This window comes from Cupressus sempervirens, chromosome 3 (assembly GCF_028749045.1).
Source record: "Cupressus sempervirens isolate cs-2001-9-10 chromosome 3, ASM2874904v1, whole genome shotgun sequence".
Taxonomy (NCBI): Eukaryota; Viridiplantae; Streptophyta; class Pinopsida; order Cupressales; family Cupressaceae; genus Cupressus; species Cupressus sempervirens.
Genome location: NC_143120.1, coordinates 800805024 through 800827182, shown reverse-complemented (window position 1 = coordinate 800827182; position 22159 = coordinate 800805024). Strand labels below are relative to the sequence as shown.

Genomic DNA, 22159 nt, shown 5'->3' with positions numbered 1-22159 from the left:
AGGCTACTTTTTTGAAAGAGGACATAAGAACCACTAGATATATACCATGCCAACCGCTATCGGACCACCAAAATATTATCAACCTTCACCCTTGAAATGACAGTAAAATGTCAAAAAAAGCTCAAACAACAATTCAAAAATAAGCCGACAATCCCTCCCTTCCACTCTCTCGGAAATCTCTTAGCAGCTCCTAAATCTTTTTATTTAAAATTAAAGCCACCCTTTTGAATCTGTCTTTCATATATTCATCTTTCAATTTTTGGTTTTATATTTCCATCCTTCCTGTGCCTCTTCTCCATTATTTCCCCTCCCCTTTTTTTGTATGTATTCATGAGTGGCGAGGACCAAAGAAAAGAGAAAAACTGGGAAAAGAATTCGAGGGTTTGAAAACCCGACCAGGGCCTTCGATTCCCCGCCCCTTCCTGCATCACAAGGCTCTGGTTGTAATAAAAAACGCATTTGACTTTGAATTAGGCTTGGATCGGTGTTTTTTCGGTCGATTTTGGTGCAGAAATAGCTTGATTCGGGTAGGGCAGGGCTTTTTCCATCGTCTGTAACGAATCTGGGATTTTACCGCGGTTTTGAAGATCCACTGTGATGCGAAATCAGGGCTTTTAGAATTTGGATCTAAGTAGAAGCATCCGTGGCGTAGATTAAATAGATTTAGTTTTAGGGTTCGTGGGCTTTCTTGCGGTGGGGTTCGTAGGGGGAATCTGCGAGGCGCAGAGTTCGATCCGTGGCAGATACGAGGAAGGGGAATTCTAGTGAAATGGAGGCGATGGAGAATTTAATCCAACTTTCAGAGTCTATGCAGCAGGCTGCCGCTCTGCTGAATGACGAAGACGCGGAGGAACCCTCTAACCAGACGTCAACTTTTCTCAACGTTGTGGCCCTCGGCAATGTTGTGAGTATTCTTCGTTCATGTCTTGCTGTAATTCTTTTATCCACGTTATGTTTCTGTAGGAGATTTCAATTGTGCTCGGGGCGTATATGATCGAAAGATCTTGTGCTTTGTCTTCTTGCCTGTTGGGAGATCTCGTGTTTTGCAATTGATCTGGTAGAACTTATCTGATATGGACATGATGGGTTTATTTATGATGTTGATGTGTTTTGCGCGGTAATTGATATGGATGATTTCTTTGATGTTTTCAATTCCACAAGATGCTTTTAACCTCATCTGATGCAAAGCAACCACGCAGTTGATCGTTTGGAAAAGTCATGAATTGTGAATTTTCTGCTCTGCACATGTTTCTATGGAAGGAATCAGATTTGCTGGGCAGTATGTGCGCCTTTTAATTTCCATAATCAGGCCACTCATATTTTCAAATGGCACATAGGATTGGGTGTTGTGGACAGGCTTTGATTTTATCTGATGATCTTTGTTTTCATGATCAATTGGGAGGGCAGACTCTCTTTCTGATTAAACAGATTGAGTCAAGTGGGCATTCCACGATTTGCTTGGTTGGGTTGATCATACATTTGATTAGTTGTAATAACTAATTCACTAGGTGACTAGGCTTTGTTGAGTGGTACGTATTCGCTGGTGGAGATGTTATCTGGTGATAAGAATAAAATGAGGCATCTATAGGAGTTTGGGCCAGTGAGTGTCCCAGTCACCAGCCCAAATTTGACCTAGATGGTGGAGCTTATCACGATGGCGAACAGAATTATTAGCATGCCATTTTCCTTTATCGCTTGATTAGAGGTTTCTATTGTGTGAATAAACTTCCATGGTGGTGTTATAATGTACTACTGTCACTCCAAATGTGGAAATGTTTTGTCGCTAAAAAGGAGTCACTCCTAAGTTTCAACAATCTGGGCGTTACTGGATTGATCAACTAGCGAAAGTTTATCTGAAGTGCAAACAAATCAACATCTTTGTTTTGTTTTCATTCTCTGTATTTAACCATAGCACCATAGTAAATGACTGTTATACCAATTTTTTAGTTGATAATGAGGGATTTTTGGCAGATCCCATAACCATTGGAACACAAATTGGGGCTCAGTACTCATGTGGAACACATGCCAATGAAGATTCAAGGGTATTGAGTTAACTTGAAATATACTTCCCTGTATGTCACATTTCCTCTAGTTGAAAAAAAGAGAGTAAATGTTACAGTATGAATTATTTTGTTTACAAATTAGAAATTTACTTAGACCCCAGTACGACACATTTCCTTAGGTAGAAATTCAAGAGTGTCTGATATGGTAGAACTAAGAAGATGTGGGATGGGATGAGGTCCACAATACCAGCGAGTGCCTGTTGTGGTTTACAGTGACAAGTTTTATTCATACAGCTGGGTGTGCGGCTTCTTCGAGCTATCTGGGGACCTGCGGGAATGGAACTTTGAGTCTGTAAAACTTGTCAGTCCTTTCCTCCCAAAACCCATTGGTTGACATAATAATATTTTTTAAAATTCCATAATTTCAAATAAAAGTTCTTTAAATAGATTTCTTTCTGGTCATAGATTTTTCATTGTCAAAGAACTTGATCCATTGTCAATTGCTATTTTTCCAATGGAGACACTTGGTTTGGAACATTAGATATCTACATTCACAATTTGACAGGCCAAGCATTCTGCTGTTTGATCAAATATGGAATGTTATTTGGTAATTTTATTTTTTGTTATTCCTCATGCTGTTTTCCTATAATTTATTGGTGATCCTCGAGGCTATAAGAAATATGCACATTTTTTTAATAATTAAATCAATTTCGGGATGTAGGAGAGTATTATTCAGCACATTTTTATTGTCATGTGCATCTTGGCCGATTCTTCATTCTTACTTTTATATGTATATGTTTGTGAGCATAGTAATTAAAGTTGGCTACTGCCTTCTACAGGGTGCTGGAAAATCAGCAGTATTGAACAGTCTGATTGGACATCCTTTACTGGTACACATTATATCTCTTCCTTTTTTATGATCACTTCGAACTGAGTGTGATGCCAAATATAAATGTTCATTAGGATTAGGTGTTCCCCCAATTTGGTGAATTTACATGGCTTTACTAGATTTCATTTGTCTATATGTGGCAGCCAACAGGGGAAAATGGAGCAACTCGTGCACCTATTATTATTGATTTGCAACGAGATAGCAGTATAAGCAGCCGGGCTATATACCTCCAAATTGAGAACAAGACTCAACCAGTTTCTGCCAGTGAGTAGTTTTTCCTCATTATATAGTTAAATATATTTTCTTTGATTTGTAAAAAATATTATCAATATATGCTATCTTTGATACAGAATACCTCTGGCAACAGCCTCTTAGAATTAAATACAATAAAAAATTGTTATGGGTACCTGTACATGTGGAGTGTTTCAATGCCTGCTACATGGATAGCTTGAGTAAACCAGTGTTATCTGAGATGCATCCCCAGTATATTTTCAGCTGTTCCCATCCCAGAAACGTCTTGGAGACTTGGGAACACCTAGGGGACTTTGACTCTTAACTTCTAGAACAAATTAGACTTTGACTCTCAAAGTAACACAAATTTGACGTAAAAATTCTGCCGATTCTTATATTTTAAGATTCTATTATGTTAGTACATGTTTTATACATGTTTTCATATAAGTATTTTGAATTTTTCTATATATTTTAATTTTCCCTATTGTTATATAACTGTCCTCATTTGCTGTTCCCTTCTGTCCCCAAAATCGGCAAACATTCGCTGTCCCCTTCCATCCCCAAAATCGGCAAATTTTTTTGCTGTCCCAGCAACCCGTCCTGCTGTCCTCTGCCATCCCCATCCTGGAAACTTGGGGGAACATAGGAATAACATATGATCTTTTGCATTTTGTATTGAATATTTGGTGACATTTTAAATTTTTGTGTTTGTGATTGTAATTTTTGCTTAAAGGTTCCTAAAATTTTGGTTCTTCTTTCTTGCTTTTTTTGACATCTAACTCTATTCCTTTCCTTTCCTCACTTTATCTTAATATCAATGATGGTATTGTAGTTTCTAATGCCAATAGCCATTTTACAATGGCAGCAAGGGGGGGAGTGTAATGGCATGAGTGTGTTAATGTTAACACAAATCACATTAAATTTGGCAATGATTCATGTGTCAAAATAATAATATTCATTATAATTTATAATTTATGAACATAGTATTTTCAAAATAAACATAAAAAAGTGCCTTTATCAAAATTATAGGTTTTTGGTAAAATTATAAATACAAAATAAAAAATAATTTTGAAGGTAATGATGAGAAGTTCAAATTTTAAATATATAAATTAGTAGACCTACTAATAATCATTAGTTCACTAAAAGAATGATATTTTGTAAAATTTTAATTTTAATATTTTTAAGTAATGAAAAGTTAAAATTATAAATGCAAAAATAATATGTAAATAATTAGATTTTAAAAATTTGAATTAAACATGTTAGATACTATAAAACTTGAACATCTTTGTGGAGCAACAATAATTTAAAATAAAATAAATAATTTATGATATTCATATAATTATAAGAGTTTCATTTAATATCTATTGGCGTTTCTTAGATAGACAAATTTAATGTATCTATACTAGTTTATCCTTTTTTATCTGTTAAGAGAAATTTCTCATTTCTAATAAATTGCTTATTTTTGTTTTTTTATCAGGCTCACTTCGACATTCACTTCAAGACAAGCTGAGTAAAGGGCTAGGAATACCACCAATGAAGCTTCGCACAAGCACATGTATGTTACTTGTTATAATATGCATTTTCATATGGAAGAGGAGGGTATTATGGAGGGTGTAACTGACTTTCTGATTTCAGTTTTAACACTATTCAGCTGTGCCATGTGAGGTTAATCAAGATTTGTTAGTGTTAAACTGAGAATGAACATTTCTTTTATGTCTTATTTTCCAGTGATTTTGAAAGAAGTTGTTAATATTTTGCCAGTCAAAGGTGATTGTTCTTGATACAAGTTGTCAGTTGTATTTTCCCAGATAAAAGCTTAATGCTGGAAACTAGAAACTGGAGTTGAATTTCTATCCTAGTCGTCATGATAAAATAATTCTTTTTATTCAATGTGGTTGTTTTACATGTCTTGAAGTTTTGACTTCAAACTGTATTCTTCAATGCAATGCTTAGATGGTTTGAATTAGTTCTATAATATGAGGTTTTGTAGTCTGATTTTAAATGGTTGAAGTGGCTGCATCTGTTGCAACAATTGATATTCCAAACAGACAAGCATAAGTTATTCATAGGGCTTCTAATAAAACCCACACCCTTCTATCCATCCACCAGAAATTGTACATGCTGGTTTTTAAAGCAGCAATAAGTATACATTGTAATGCTAGTAAAAGATTAACTTAAAATATTAACAAAAATGATAGTTTTTTCTGGAAACTAATAGAAACACTCAAACAAAACAGTTGAAAAGAAGATATTTGCTTTATGAGTTGTAGCAGTCTAATAGGATAAATCTGACTTCTCCAGTAAGATCATAGCCTTCTGTTGTCATTTTTATTGTTATGTGACTGAATGTGGACCCCAATGATATCAGCAAGGTTGCATGGGTACTCGTACCCACACCCCTGGTACTCGTACCCACCGAGTACCCACGTACCCAAGTACCGGGTACACGTATCCCACGTACCGGGTACTCGGTGGAGAGCATCATAGCTAAGGACCTTGATTAAGATTCTGATTTTGGTTTTTTATTTTTGTATTAGCTTGTTTATCAAACTTAATTCAATACCAAATCAGTTTGAAACTTTGGTACTCATTAACAATAAACTTTATCACTGTTCAAGTCATAAGTTTATCATTTGCAATATGTCACTGTTATATGATTTAGGATCCTCTTGTTCATGTTTAAAGTCTGCCTTCTTTGTTATGCATCTAAGCATTTATCATGTATTATTATTTCAAACATATAGCAAATCTGAAACTGAAAACAATACATTACATTTGCAAACCTTATCACTGTTCTTGTTTTGAAAAACCATTGTCATGACTCATAATTTCAGATTTTTTATAAATATAAAGGTATAATTTTTAAATAAGTTTGACATACCCAAGTACCTCCATCCCCTATTATGAAAAATACTTTAAACATTAAACATTCAGCAATAGCATATATATATATTTCAAATTTCTTGTTTTGAATGCTCAATGTCATGACTCTGTCGTGACTCGTGACATATATTTTGATTTTTATATTTTCTATAAAATATTAATAATATAGAAAAAATAGACATACAAACGTACCCCCGTCCCCTATTTTGAAAAATATGCGTACCCGTACCCGTCCCCGTTCCCGTACCCACGTACCCGTGCAACCTTGGATATCAGTAAGAAGACTACAAATTAAATGACTCTCAGTCTCATGGCCATCATTATTATAAATTTCATAAGCACAGCTATTTAACTTTGTAGAAATGATAGAATGCTCCGATGTGTGATGCTTGATGGACTTGTTCAATATTCAACAAATTTTACAGAAAGATTTGGAATTATTAAAAATTTTATTTGATTATTTTTAACTATCTGTTAGTGCAACTTATTAGCTTATTTTATTGGCAACTTTTTAGAGTCTTAATTTTATTGTAAATTGCTGATGTGTACCAGCATTAAATACATTAAGAAGATTAATTACGTTTTAGCGGTAAGTAAATATGTAAAACATAATAGCTGCTGCTGTAATAATATGGGAGATTGACATTTCAATCATTATTCAGTCATTCACGTTGTAATCCATCCAGCTGTTGGTAGAGTATCCCACATTATCTTAATTGCAATGGATTCATCAGTCTGCATGTGGCCGACTTAACTGCCCATTAGTTGCCACTATCATCTGGTGGCTGTCTCCCTTATAATAGCCAATAGAGTTGAGGAATTTACTGGTATGGTGGTAGTTGCAGACTGGTTTATGATTCTATACCCATGTTTATTAACAATTGGTGGGGATGATCCTATGCCATATTGGTTCTGATCCAGGTCTCATGATAAAGTTGTATCCTATACTTGTACTGTAACCGACACTATTCTGTCTTTTGCACACTGTTGCTTTTTGATAGGTTCAATATCCCCTTATGTGATGACCTTTGATTTAGATGTCATGTCTTAGGGGCATGTTTTTATGAAATTCAACCTAGATTTCCAACTGGCCTGTTGTACTAGGAAAATAATGTGGTGGCTTATCTGATTCCATATTTTAATATTTTATGGTTCAAACTTGAAAAAAATATCCTGGGATTTAAATACAGTCACCATTAGGACCCAGGTGGTTTACCATATGAGTCCAATTCATTGAACTTGTCTTATGTGCCCTGCAAATATTGAAAGTTCTATAAATTTATGTGTCAAGTATCGGGCAAAAAGTGTTATTTCTAAGAACATAATGTTAGCTATTAACCAGCTATTGTAAATCAAGCCTGAAATTGGATGTCTTTGCTACAGATGTTATGTCCAAGGGATATCTACTTTGTTAAATTGCAGCTTATGCTTTGCACATGGACTTGGGTCGATAAGCTGTGCGTGTGGGCCATCAAGGTTGGCTGGGTTTTTGTCTTGTCTTAAGGGAGTTTTTAATTCCTGTAGTATGAAGTTTGTGGACTTGTTTTTCAGAATAGAAACACATGTTGCACTCCTAGTTGCACTCCTAGCCACTTAACATTCATAAGCATCACCATTTGATTGCAATCGTTTTGGCAGTTTGAGGTCTATAATTTGTTCATAATGTTTTTTGGTAAATTTGAATATAGTTTGGATGGAATGCCTCACTGTAGTAATAGTCTAATCACCTTTAAAATAGCCTGACGGGGGTGATTAGTAGTATTAATTTTGATGTTAGTTAAATTTACAATTTAAAAATCAAAGTTAACAGAACTTATTATCTATGATTGTTTAAATGATTGGAGACTCAAGATGTTTTGTGTTTTGATATGTATCTTGCAGCACCTCCTTTGAAGCTAATTGATTTGCCAGGTCTTGATCAACGTGTTGCAGATGATTCCTTGGTCTGTTACATTGGTTCTCCCATGATTAATGTTTGACCTCAATTTCAATTATTAGATGAGGTTATTTGCTGCATTGTGCTTGATTAATCATTTTGTAATGATCCTCTTGAATGCAGATAAGTAATTTTGCTGAACACAATGATGCAGTTCTATTGGTGGTAGTTCCGGCATCGCAAGCACCAGAGATTTCTTCATCCCGTGCTCTTAAAATGGCTCTCGAATTTGATCCTGATGGTCTGTATTCCTCATTTGTACCTTAAGTTGAAATCAATGCAGCGGCAGACTGTTATGTGGTATTCTTATTGTCTAACTTTTGTCTGAATTATTTGAATTTTCAGGTACACGAACCATTGGTGTTATTAGTAAGATAGATCAAGCAGCTTCTGACCAGAAAAGCCTTGCTGCTGTTCAAGCACTGCTGTTGGGCCAGGGGCCGCGCACTACTCAAGATATACCCTGGGTAGCTTTAATTGGACAATCTGTAGCTATTGCATCAGCACAATCAGGCTCTGTAGGGGGTGAAAGCTCACTGGAAACTGCTTGGAGGGCAGAAAGTGAGAGTCTGAAAGCAATTTTGACTGGGGCACCACAGTCAAAGCTTGGCAGGATAGCTTTGGTTGAAACACTTGCTCGACAGATTCGCAAAAGAATGAAATTAAGACTGCCTAGCATCCTCTCAGGGTGTGTTTGTGATGCTGATCCATTTGATGCTAGCTTTGTTTAAAATATATTTTGCAAAAGTAATATGGCACTTAAATATATTTCTTTTTACTTATTCTTAATATTTTTTTGGAAGTATTAGCTGCTACTATCTTGGTAGCATATAGATTTGATGGTAACTTTTAATAGCAACATATTAGTCAATATATGGTATTGGTCAGTGGCAAAGCTGTCTTCATTGATATTTCAACCAGACTATACTAACCTTATTGTTGTGTCATGGATGACAATGTCAAGTGAGTCTTATGTTAGTGGGGTGTGTTTCTAGTTTGCAATGAAATTTTTGATGTTGAAGTTGTGTTAGAACTGTAGTTGATTTCTGATGCAAGATGCATTGCGTTGCATCTCTAAAAGATTTTACTTATTTTAGTTCTTGAGGTTGAAATTAGTGATGAAGAATTGATTGTTCTTGGTTAGTATTCCGGAATTTTCTCTAACTACATTAAACATTTCATTAGTTTGCCATTGTACATGAGCTCAAAGACCTTCGTGAGTTACATATTTCTTTTTACAAAGCATTTTTGATAAATTTATAAATAATTGATGCTACTGATGGTTTTCAGTCATTGAATATATCATAGAAGTCCTCAGTGATTTTGTGCTTAGAGGATTATAAGAAAAAATAATATTTTAGTTGGAATGTTTTTTCGTGAAAGTTATCAAAGACATTGAAAATTTATTTGGTCAGAGTCAGTTAATGTTTTAAAAAAACTTGACAAATGCGATCATGTATTGTGTAGGTTGGAGGGTAGATCACAAGTTGTTGAGGATGAGTTAGTAAGGCTTGGTGAGCAACTGGTTCAAAGTGCTGAAGGAACTCGGGCTATTGCATTGGAACTATGTCGAGAATTTGAAGATAAATTTCTTCAACACATTGCCACAGGAGAGGTACATGAATATTGAAATTAGAAAGATACTCTTATTATTTGCTTACCCTTTATAATTACTACTGTAGATGCATTTTTAATCCCATGGCATTAGTGATGGTTTTAAATTTGATATAATGATTCACATTATATTTGTATCCTTAAAAATTTCTGTAAGGTAGTAGCAAAATACAAAGTCTTTGCCCTTCTGACCATGGTCAATGGAGAACCATAATTCTTTTAAAGACCCATAATTGAGTTCTTGTGTGGTTATCCCAAACCTTTTTGTTTTCTTCTTGACGCCTGGCTTCCTATTTCTTATCTTCAATCTTATTGTTTTCTTTTTGTGTTCTGTGCTTCTGGTTGCTTTGTTCTTTCCTAATCATATTACTAGTTAGCAATTTGTTTTGAGCTTTCAATGTTTTTTGTATTGAAGCTTACACAACTCTCAATCTCTTTTAATTGGACAAGCGGAAATTGCTGTATGTGGTACTTTTTTAATAGATCTTGTAAATAATATGAAGTTATATTTTTCCATGTGTTTTTCAGCATGCATTCTGTAAGGAGCTTATACATGGATCTCTGTACAACCTGTGTATGTTTAGATAGTTTTAGGGATACATTAGTAAATTTTTTATTTGAATGGATTGAGGCTATTTTTTTAATTGGAATTTTAAAGAATTGGAGTGGCGTGATGCCCTGGAGAGCTTCTTGATTTATTCCACGCTAATATGTTCTTTTTATTATTTGTGTATACAAATCATAATTCAGAAGACACCATTCTGTATGGTTTCAGAGAAATAAAACAACGAGTAAAGTTCCTGTACCTGGATGCTTTCAAGTTGGCATCAAATAATTAAGGTTGTCGACGATGTTGGGTCAGCTAGATGAGTACTTATTACATAGTCAGCATGCAGTCTATAGTTATCTTTGTGACACAAAAATGAGTTGTCCATCTCAATATTAGTTTTGGAGCATGGATCAATCTCCTGGAATTTGATAGCTTATATGTGTGGAAGAGGGCTTTAAATGGCTTAGATGAGTGTGTTAGGGATTAAATGGCTTCTCTATGTGCAAAAATCTGTTTTACTGGACAAATCTTGATCTAAAACATGCTGGTAAGTGGTAGAAAGCTGCTATCAGTTAAACCTAGTGATCTGGGCTTATTCATTTTGGCAGAGAAATTGCCTCCTGATTCTCATGCCCATCTGAGAAACTTCATGCTAATATTGCTTTAATCATATCAGTGGATTTTCAACTAAATGAGGCATGGATTGCGTCATGCATGGTTGGACAGTTTGATCAGGTTTGGCAGATGTTTTTCTTTCTCTGTTAGTAATAATTCTGTTTATCTTTAACCTTCAGTTAAACATTATACTATCAGAGCTATGAACTTTATAACAGCTTAAACTTTACCATTTATAAGTGATAAAAGATGTGTACACTTTGACAAGTTGGAGTTCACTTCATTATTGTTAGGGTAAATAATAAACTTATTGTACAGAAGAGGAAGGTGTGGGTTTGGCCAATTTAATTTTCTTGTTGTAGATCATTCTAAATTTTTTTTTAACTCTTATCTCAATAAGTGGAGGGTGTAATGAAATACTTAAAACCAAATAGTGTATCATCTTCAAAGATTTGATTGCTACAGAAACCACTTTCTTTGTTGAAATTTTCTTAAATCACTTGTACTTTTGTTCATTTTTTTAAAGCAAATCGGTATCATTAACCACTTTGTATTTTTCTTTTAATGTTCTGTTTAACAGGGTGGGGGTTGGAAAGTGGTAGCATGTTTTGAGGGAAATTTTCCTAACAGGATCAAACAGCTACCTTTAGATCGGCATTTTGATATCATGAATGTGAAAAGGGTAATGCATCTTTTTGGGTAGTTTATTTTTTTGGAGAAAATTTACAAATGTTTTACATAAGTTGCATGAAAATTTATTAATATTGACATTTCGTCCTTCTATATGTATTAGATTGTTCTAGAAGCAGATGGTTACCAACCATATCTTATATCTCCTGAAAAAGGATTAAGGGCTCTTATAAAGGGAGTTTTGGAGCTAGCAAAGGAGCCTGCACGAATGTGTGTTGATGAGGTCTTTTTCTAGTCTCAGATACTACTAAATTTCAATTGACTATATTTATGCTGGATTTGACAGCAGAGTTTCTAATGCCACATGGAAACTAAGTTCATATTAATTTTAAAAAATTGGAGTCTTGTCTTTTTAAACTTCAATTTGCTTAGATATATCAAATTTTAGAAGACTCAAGTGGACTGTAGACTTTTTTTAATAATTGAATTGAAGGGTTCGTAGATTTTTTAGTTGCCTTTAGTATTCAGGAATTTCTTAGAAGATCTTTATCTTTTTTGATTCCCATTTAAAAAGTAGATCCTAAATCAATTGTTTGAATTTCTTATGAAATAGGTGCATCGTGTACTCATTGACATAGTATCTACAGCTGCATCATCAACTCCAGGACTAGGAAGATATCCACCATTCAAACGAGAGGTAAGAGAAAATGTACAATGCAAGATTTTGAATCATTTATCTCCATGTGGATGTACATGTTAATGGACATGAACCATTATAGTTGATGTTTTGAAAAATGATTTGTTTAGTTATGGCAAAGAGCTTGCAGCATTTGTTCTGGATCAAATTTTACAAAGCATTTTGCAGATTTAGTTAAAATTATAATCAACTTCCTTTATTGCTTCACATCTGTGCTATTATTTTTGAATTAGGCAGTGGTTAATTATACTTGAACTATCTTATTTTTGAATTAGGTAGTGGTTCATTATACTTGAACTATCTTATTGTAGTTTACATTGAAAAGATATGGCAAACTTTATGTATTGTTTTGTGAATTTGTGGATTGTTGTGTAAACTTTTTTGGGAAAGATTAAAAATTTATAGTTTAGTGAATAATGTAACTGGGAGTTTGATACAGTTTGGAAAGGAAATTTTGACCCTCTAGAAAATATAAATTTAAATTTTGGAATGGTATTATAAGTTTGGTTGATTTTGGTAACATCTGCTATCAGGTTTTATAAGCTATTCACGTTTTGACAAAATCTTGTTAACTTAAATTAAAATTTAGAACTAGCTCTTAGCTTATTTTTGTTGTTGTCAGTTGATAATAGTTTGGTTTTTTTCTTTTTATATGACAAAGGTTAGATAAAGGAGTTATAATTGGATCCATTAAGGGACGTCTTAAGCATTCTCATGATAATTAATATAAATAGCTGACATTTTCTTAACATCAGTTTGAATATGGAAAGTTATTGTTACCCATGAGAGAATAAGGAATGCGATAAATTTGTGTATGAGATCAGTAAAGCTTGTTATTGAACAAGCTCATTGTTCCTATCTTTCCATATGAAATATAAAATTTGAATTTCATTTGGTAAGACAAAATTTCATGTAAATCATTGATGAAAACAAAGTCTATATCCTCCCAAGCAATAGAAATCCCAACTATCTGCAGTGTTTATAAACAAGTTTTAAACCTTATTTGCATAAGTGAAAAGTAAAAATAATGGATGTTCGTAAGACTCATTGACATAATAAATACTGCAAGATGGAGAGACAAAACCATTATGACTTTTGAAGGTGCCCGAACAAGTTTTTGCTCAGCAACATTAATCTAAGACATACTTTAATTGGTTATACCATTTGGAATCATTAAATTCCTTAAAACCTACAATACTGAAGCGAGTCAATATCTGCTGAGTATCAGTTATATTTTCATAGTCGTAAATGATATTACTAGAATTTTGGATAGAATTGGACCATTATACCAATTAATTTTATTCAATGATTTAAGATTCAAAATGCATAGGAGTTTTGTTGCAACACCCTTCTACTGGCCTTGGCAGATATGAAGAAAAGTCTTTTTAGCGAGTCAGGAATTTTTTTTTCTTTTTTAATGTTTCATTCTAAGGTATCAATTTGTCATTTTTTACTATATCATCAAAATATTGAATACCAATAGAGAACCAGTCTCTTGAAGATTGACTAAGAATAGCTAAAGGTTTATTTTTAAATTGAAGAGACACCAAAAATATAGACCTGAACATGTATGCCTTATTTATCTTTGAAATGATTCTATCCCTAAGAAAACCTTCTTATGGGTTTGCAGTCCCTCCAGATGCTGCTTAAACAGTAGACCCTGAAGGTTTAATGAGAAAATTGTTAAATGAATATCATGTGTATGCAATTACATCACCTTTAGGTTTTTGTACTTTCTTGGGAATCAACTTTTTCCATGACACATTAGCTATTCCAAGCCATTTAGGTTTAAATTTGAGAGCAACTTCTTCTGGCTCAATATCAACCTTCTTTTTAAATTTTTTTGTTAGTGCTGGCACGATTTTTACAACTTGAAATTAAGTTTTCTGACACAGCTACTGTTATTTTATCTGGGATTTGAGCAGGTTGTTGCAATTGCTTCTACTGCATTGGATAACTTCAGAGTAGAAGCTAAAAAAATGGTGGTATCCCTTGTTGATATGGAACGGGCATTTGTTCCCCCTCAACACTTCATTCGGCTTGTGCAAAGGAGGTAATTTGCTAAGCTAAATTGAGAAGCATCAGATATTTAAGGCAATTGAATAATGCATTTGTCCTCTGTTTCAAAGACCTAATTATATGTCTTGCATTGTTAGCAGGCGTAAAACTTTGGTTTGCATGTTCATTAGCCTATCAAGCACATGCATTTTATCATCGTTTATGTTATTGCTTTTTTTTAATATGGTGGGTAATATTAGATGGTGTACAAATGATTTTTGGAATTTCTTAGGTATCATATTCAACTAAGCTATTTCCTGTGTAAACCATCTTAAAAAGAATCCATGCAAACTCTTCCATTTATTTTCCTGTACTTGTAAACAAACATATTCTACACAATCCTCCTGCAACTATCTAGTATTGTTATGCTTTATGCTCAAGCAACTATCTAGTATCACTATGATTTATCCTTGTCTACTATTAAACATGATCTGAATGAATCCAGTGGGCACAATGGAGCTCGTTGCATGCTAGTTTGTGAACTTGTAAATATTTTGTCACTTTGTACACAAACATGCATGCAGATACATTTTAACTTTTAAAATATTTTGCCACTGTATGGAAACTTTTACATGTAACAAGATTATTGGCAACAGAAAATCTCAATGTTCAAAGTTATTTTGATATTAGATGTTTTAGTGACAGTTTATATATACACGTGTGTGTGTGTGTGTGTGGATGCCAATTATTTTCTTGTACATGAAATGTTAGTTTACTAAGTTAACTGCATTGTTCTAAATTCATTTTCTGTGTAAAGATTTGAGCTTAACTAACATTTATATGGAAACCTAAGGGGCAATTCTTGGATTTCCATAATTTTCTTGTAGTGTGATATACATTGTTGGCTTGATGTATAGGATCTAATTGTTTGTGTCATTTGTACAATGTTGCTTGTCACAAGTCATTTTTAAACATTTCTCCAATTTAAAAAAAAATTAATTTCTAATTATTCACAATGATTTTTCTACTTGCATGAATGCAACTAATTATCATTTTAAATTAATTTTGGAATGACAATTAGGTTAGATAGGCAACGCAGGGAAGAAGAGATAAAAAACCGAGCTTCCAAAAAAGGCCATGATGCAGAGCAATCTTTGCTTAATAGGGTGAGCATTTTTTTTTTGGTATTACACATTGCATGTGTTAGTATGTGCTATTATCTGATACCTAAAACTAATCCATGTTTTTCTTCTGTAGGCAACAAGTCCACAACCTGGTAGCCAACAGACAGGTGGAACCTTAAAATCGATGAAAGATAAATCCAATCAGGTGGATAAAGATAATAAGGAAGCATCTGTGTTGCAGACTGCTGGTCCTGAAGGAGAGCTTACAGCAGGTATGCAACTATATCTAATTATCCTTTGTGTGTAAAATTATGATATTTAGCAGGAAATGCCCTGGGGTCAGGGGATGCCTAGGGGACTTTGACTTTGACATTTAGAGGAAAGTTGACTTTAGGAATAAGTAGAATATTATCATGTGATTATTTTAAATTTCTTTTACATATTTTAATTTTGCCTATTGTTATATGACTGTCGCCTTCACTGACACCTGGTCGTCCCAGAAACTTGTCCCCTGTCTAGCCATCATGGAAACTTGGGTAACCTTGACAATATGTCTTGAGTAGTGGTAAAACTTCACACTAATCAATCTGTCATGTGAATGACGGGTCCTCTTAGCACTCACTTCATCTAGGGGACACATATGGGCAAAGCATTGGGGCTAACGAGGAAATCACCCTTCCCAATACTACTACTACTCAGCTGTTCTTAACCATGTAATGCACCCCAAGAGCAAGCCCACGCAGCTTGCTACCTATTTGCCTTACTGTCAGCAAGAAATAAATTTTGTGTAGTTTTTCTTGGATGAGTGTTTTTGAATATGCTAATAAAGAGGCAAATAATATTAATGTCCATGGATGACCAAAGGTAGGTCAATACAACTTAAGATAACAGCATTTTATGTTATTCTTTCTACTTAAAAGTAGGTTATACTTTTATAGAGTACAAGTCTAGTTTTTGTTTGGCAATTTATGATGGGTATGCTAAGAAGGAAGCAAAAAACATAAATTAGGTTATAGAGTACGAGTCTAGTTTTTCGTTGACAATTTTTAGTGTGTATGCTAATAAGAAGGAAGCAAAAAAAAAATACATGAATGTCCTTCTATGAACAAAAGTACGTTAACAGAACTCAAGTGTACAGCAGTTTACAATAGAATGTTCTAGGAAGAGAAACTTAGAAAGGCTCTGCAAAGGGGAAGAGGAAAACTAGACCTGCTTACAAAGCATCAATGTTCTGATATTTTATGTGTTTTGTGAAAATTTCTTTTATTATTGTAGTTTTGGTATGATGGGGCTTGTTTATCTGATTCTTTATAGAAGTATAAATTTATGTACAACTGTATAAATCAAAAGAAATTGTCCATCACTGTGGTAATCTATTCTTGAATTTTATATGAGGTTTTGAATAAGATTTATTGATGATGTCAGGGTATTTGCTGAAGAAAAGTGCAAAAACAAATGGTTGGAGTCGGCGGTGGTTTGTTTTGAATGAGAAATCTGGAAAGGTTTGTTGCATTTGATGTGTACAATAGAGTTGTAATTTGTTCAATTGAAGTTATACATCTTAATGAATTGGGTTTGATGTTCCATTCGCAGCTTGGTTACACCAGAAAACCAGAAGAAAGGCATTTTAGAGGAGTCATTAATTTGGAGGTATAAGTCGCTGATGAATCTTTTATTGTTACTTTGTTTTATAGTCGAAAATTTTGTTTCAAATTTGTCCATTTCTGAATGTACTACCAATCTGGAGTCCAAAATATTCTATGCATTCAACTGTTTTCTATATTGGGAATTGAAAGAATAGAATAAGTGATATGAAATGTCTCTAAAAAGTTATCCAATCTACTTTTGAAAGTCAAAATATGTTTTAACTGTTTTGTGGTGTGTTATAATTGATGTACTGATTTGCAGTATTCTCCCTTTACCAAATTAGTTTTGATTTCATTCTAGTGTTGGTTGTTAATTTCCATCATTGAAAGCATAGTCAAATTATGGCTAATCACTAGTTATAGTTACCTGTAAATAAGTTTTAATGGTTATGCCAAAATGAAGGGAAGAACCGGATTTGGAAATCTAGATTCGAAGTACTTTGATCAGATCATGGAAGTGTATATTTTTAGTCGAGATCTATTGGTCACAGGTGCACTCTGATTATATTGTGCATGATTAATAAGTACAGCTATACTGCTCTGTTCCTATATGTAATTGATTTTTGCCTGCTGTACATTGAAACAGTTCATGACTATTGATTTAAATGCAAAATTGAGAGTGCCAGTCACTTCCAGGAAAATTTACAATGCAGATCTTTACTAACATTTAAGTATACTATAAGTTGATCTCTTGTGATTGTAAAGGCTTTTGGTCTTTTCCAAAAGTTCCCCGAAGGATAGAAAAATTGTTTTGTAATTGGAACCTTTAAACTTCTAAATCAAGTAACAGAAAAATAAGATTGACTGTTTCTCTCTGTTTATCCATTGTGTAATTTTGTATGAAGTATTTGGTTTTCCTGATTATCTAGCATGCACCACAAAACTTTTAAATGATTTGATGTCTTTGCTAAGCTTGCTGATAATTTTTACTGAATGAATGTTTCATGTTACAGGAATGTATTATTGAGGAGGTATCAGATGATGGTACTTCTAATTCTCCAGCTCCAGCTAAATCAAGTTCTAAAGACTCAAAAAAGGCAAATGGTCCTGATGCTGTAGCTGTAAGTCTTACATTCAAAATCACCAACAAGGTTTCATACAAAACAGTACTAAAAGGTGTGTGTCTTTTTGGGGTTCAAGTTTCAAACTGCAGGTGCACATATTTGTATATTAAATTGGCACCTTCTATGCTCAAATGGTTGCTGATCTTTGTTTCATGGCTTTCTATTCCAGCACATAGTGCAATTGTGCTGAAAGCAGAAAGTATAGCAGATAAAACAGAGTGGGTTAGCAAAATCAGGAATATTATTCAGCCTTCAAAAGGCGTATCAACAAAAGGACCATCACCCTCTGATTCTGGCTCCACAATGCGCTCAAGTCATTCAGATGGTTCACTCGTAAGTAACTGTAGTTTAAATTTAAGAGACCAGGTTACACTTGACTTCTAAGTGATGTTTATTACATTTATCTAATAGCATATTTGTTAATGGAAAATTAAGTTGCATAACAGAAGCCCAATTATTTGGAGTAGTAAATTGTGACAAATGGATTGGTATTTTTATTGGACTGTTGATCATTCTGATATAATTCTTGATAACTCTTGTACCTAATATGAAGCCATCTTTCATTTCAATTAGGCTCACTTACTCTTAGATCTCTTAGGTCAGAAATTAGGCTCATTTATTCTTAAAACTGCTTAGGTTCATGGTTATATCATTTGATCTTAAAAGTTTAAATCTCTAGAACAGATTCTCAATGAACATACCTCTATAATACAAAATATTTATAAAGTTTTTCCTTCTGAGCTCTGTTGCTTTAGTCTTGGAAATTACTTAAATTAAATATGAAATAGTAACTAAAATTCTGATTGAGTCAGAGTTTTTGACTATTGGTGGATGCGTCAAGCGCTTGCATAACTGCTTTCTGATAATTTTAGGAAAAATTACCTCATCACAACTTCTACGGACATATCTCATACCTAAATTAGATATGTGAAGTTTGGATTTACATCATTCTACCACTGAAATGATGTTGAATAAATGCAGCTATTTTCTGCTAAAGGATGATGAGCTTGCATATTTTGTCAATGCTTTTGACATCAACTGGAGGACAATTTTTTGCTGCAAGTAACTTGGGTATCTAACTAAAATAATAAGATAGCTCAATACAAGCATAACTATATTGAGATACAGTATAGGATGCCCATGCAGAGTTTTGACCTTTATAATTAAGAAGATTAATGTAAAAAATTAAAAATCTCTGCCTATGTACATGCCATGTATCTTAGTTCAAGACAACTACCTTGTAAATGTTTTAATTAATTTGATAAATTTCTTAATGGACCAGGTACCTTGACTATGGTCCGTGCAACTTTATTGATATGATCTTAGCCGAAGTGATAGAGGGAAACCGTGGAGTTGAGATGCAAAACCTTAGTTTGAATGTGAGATGGACAAACAGATTCCCCTTTAGTCTGCCCTATGGGACTATTGTCAATTATCAACCATACAAATCTTTTTTTCTCTTAGTTGCTGCCTCTTAGAAGGAATTCAACTTAGGTAATGAAGGTCACAGAGTTTGAATGTGAGATGACACACAGACTCGTGTACTATTAGGAATATCCATTCATATGGAGCTCACATGACTTTTCAACAATATGCCAATTTATTTCTCATAGTTGCTTTACAATAAAATTGCAGTAGCTCTATGCTTTATAGTCTGCATTCTTAAAACAAACTTACGTAATGCGGTAAAAAACATTTGTGCTGGTTTTCTATTAATTATTTAATGAAAAAGCTAGGAATGGTTTTTTCTTCTGTAAGGTTGATTGATCATGATGTGTCTTAATTTATCTAACAAAACACAAATTAAATACTGAGGCAAAGGTAATGTTCAGTTTATTCATGTTCTTTGTAATTAGGATACAATGGCCAGGCGACCAGTTGATCCAGAGGAGGAGTTGAGGTTGATGTCTCAGGAAGTACGTGGTTATGTGGAAGCTGTTCTGAATAGTCTTGCTGCAAATGTACCCAAAGTAAGAACCTTAGAACATCCTTGCATTAAAGCACTGCAGAAACAGGCGTTCTTCTGTACGGTTCTCATGAGTATTAACTTGTCCTTTAATGATTGACAGGCTGTGGTGCTCTGCCAAGTTGAGAAAGCCAAAGAGGAAATGCTGACTCAACTTTATAGCTCTGTCAGGTGAAGGTTAATTACATGTGGCTAATATGGCCATGGTACTAGTTATATTTGTTTTCTGTGTTCCTCATATATTATTTTTCAATTCTACTTCAAACAGCTCTCAGAGTACAGCAAAGATTGAAGAACTTCTCCAAGAAGATCAGAATGCAAAAAGGAAACGTGAGAGATTCAAAAAACAGGCATCTTTATTGTCAAGACTTACTCGTCAATTAAGTGTCCATGATGTTCGAGCAACAAGTGATAATTTTTCTTCAAATGGAGGTACTTGATATATTAGTTTTTGTTTAGTGAAATGTTTCTTTCATTGTAATTGAATAATATATTTAATTTCTTATAATGTTTATATCTATATACAGCTTCTGGAAGTGGACCTAGCACTCCGGTTTCAACAAATGATGATTGGAGAGTTGCATTTGATACTGCTGCAAATGGGCCCAGTGACTATTCAGATTCAGTTGCAGATTCACCAAGCATTAACTCTTCAAGGATGAATGGTCACAGTAGAAGGCTCAGTGACCCAGCACAAAATGGTGAAATGAATTCTAGCCGACGAACTCCAAACCGACTCCCTCCACCGCCACCATCTTCTTCTGGTTCCATGTATAGATACTAGACATTTTTGGGATTTGTGATTCATTTAGATAACCCTAAGCATTGAGTGGGTTTTCCACGGTACTACCTCAAGCCTCAAACTTTCAAATATAACACCAGAGCTTTCCTGTTTGATCTTATTCCAAGATAGCAGTACTTAGGGTTTCATCTGTTATAGTACTGTAGATTTCAACGTTTCTTGAAATCTTATCAGGTTGGCTGTTATTTAGCAGGTCTTTTGGCCTCCTGCATTTGTTATTCAATCGATCCAATTTTTTAACTACTTGAATTTTTATAGATGCAATCCGTGTATGTATGGTATAGCAAGGAATATCAATTGCATGCTTTTTATCTTGTGCATTGGTAGCATTAATTTTAATCGTAAAAAATCCAATTATTCAAGTGTCAACAATTTTTCGGGTGCTGTATTGAAGCTGACACTCGTGAATATCTCCAACTTTAGCAGCACTCCACAAGACATGATACAATTTCTGCACTTCATGTTCAGTTTTTCTCAATTATTGACAGTTCGACAAAGCAGGCTGGTCATAAGTTTGCAACTTATGCGTCGCTTGATGGCATTTTTTTGCCTTGTTTCTGTTATTGTAGACTTTTTTTTTCCTGAAATTCTATATTTAATGATTATAAATTTATTTACATTAATTTTAAATTTTTTAAATTTTGTGATTTTATGTACATATTTATGTCTTTTAAGTCTGATAGTTTTATGCGAGAATCTGGTATGCTAGGAAGTTATGCTGTTATTCCCATTGTTGAATCTTGTTAATTTTTTTACGTTTTCTATCTCCAATTTTTTTGGTTTTTTGGTTCTTTAGCTTGTATTATTTAAGGGATTTGTATTCTGCATTAAGCTAATGGCTTTGTCTGATATATGTACAATTCAAATAACATTTCAAGAGCTTTCATGCATTTGTTTCTAAGTGGTGTATTTGGGACGTCATTGGTGCATATCTACTTGCCACTTTATCTTCTACTACTAAATTGAGAATTTAGGAAACAGTGAACGGCGAAGCACGATACAAGTTCTTGCATGTTCAAAACTTTGAGGAAGTTTGGTGAACTACTCATCAACCAAAGTAAATGGTGAAGGACATTCAAGTCCAGTAAATCAGCAACATGAATATGATTTCTTTCGTTAATACAGCGTGCTATTATATATCGTAAAATATTCCGATTTCGTAATTGTTTGCCCAAATATGTGCTTAAATAGATGACGAGAAACAACTTGCCAACATGGTTAGAATTTATTAAACACAGCATCGTCAACAGTTTTCAAGCAACGAGAATTGCAAGAATCTATGAAGCATTTAAATGTAAGAAATGGAGAACTGAATTTCAAATACATAGGGTCTATTCCAAATATTGCTGACTCGTGAGTATAAGGAAAACTGTTACGAGAATATTAAACAGCAGTCTGTATACCATACGAATTTATAAGCGGATTCAACCTGATCATATTTAAAGCTCGTCTAAAGGTAGACATATTAAACGAGTGTTATGTGGTGTCCTGTATTTGCGTATAAAGTCTAA

The 22159-nt window shown here is 33.9% G+C and overlaps 1 protein-coding gene across 1 annotated transcript; it reads left to right on the top strand.

Annotated features, from left to right (window-relative positions):
- Window positions 1-232: 232 nt before the first annotated feature.
- On the top strand, window positions 233-20959 carry LOC149569221 (dynamin-2A-like). The gene is made up of 22 exons (XM_089821971.1): window positions 233-904; window positions 2843-2893; window positions 3036-3156; window positions 4601-4678; window positions 7888-7949; window positions 8066-8183; window positions 8288-8630; window positions 9410-9557; window positions 11302-11403; window positions 11515-11634; window positions 11965-12048; window positions 13974-14101; window positions 15128-15212; window positions 15304-15442; window positions 16596-16672; window positions 16764-16820; window positions 17770-17932; window positions 18050-18213; window positions 19737-19850; window positions 19950-20017; window positions 20115-20278; window positions 20374-20959. Exons 1-22 carry the CDS (start codon window positions 770-772, stop codon window positions 20628-20630), a joined length of 2778 nt encoding a protein of 925 aa, XP_089678097.1. The 5' UTR covers window positions 233-769; the 3' UTR covers window positions 20631-20959.
- The last annotated feature ends 1200 nt before the right edge of the window (window positions 20960-22159 follow it).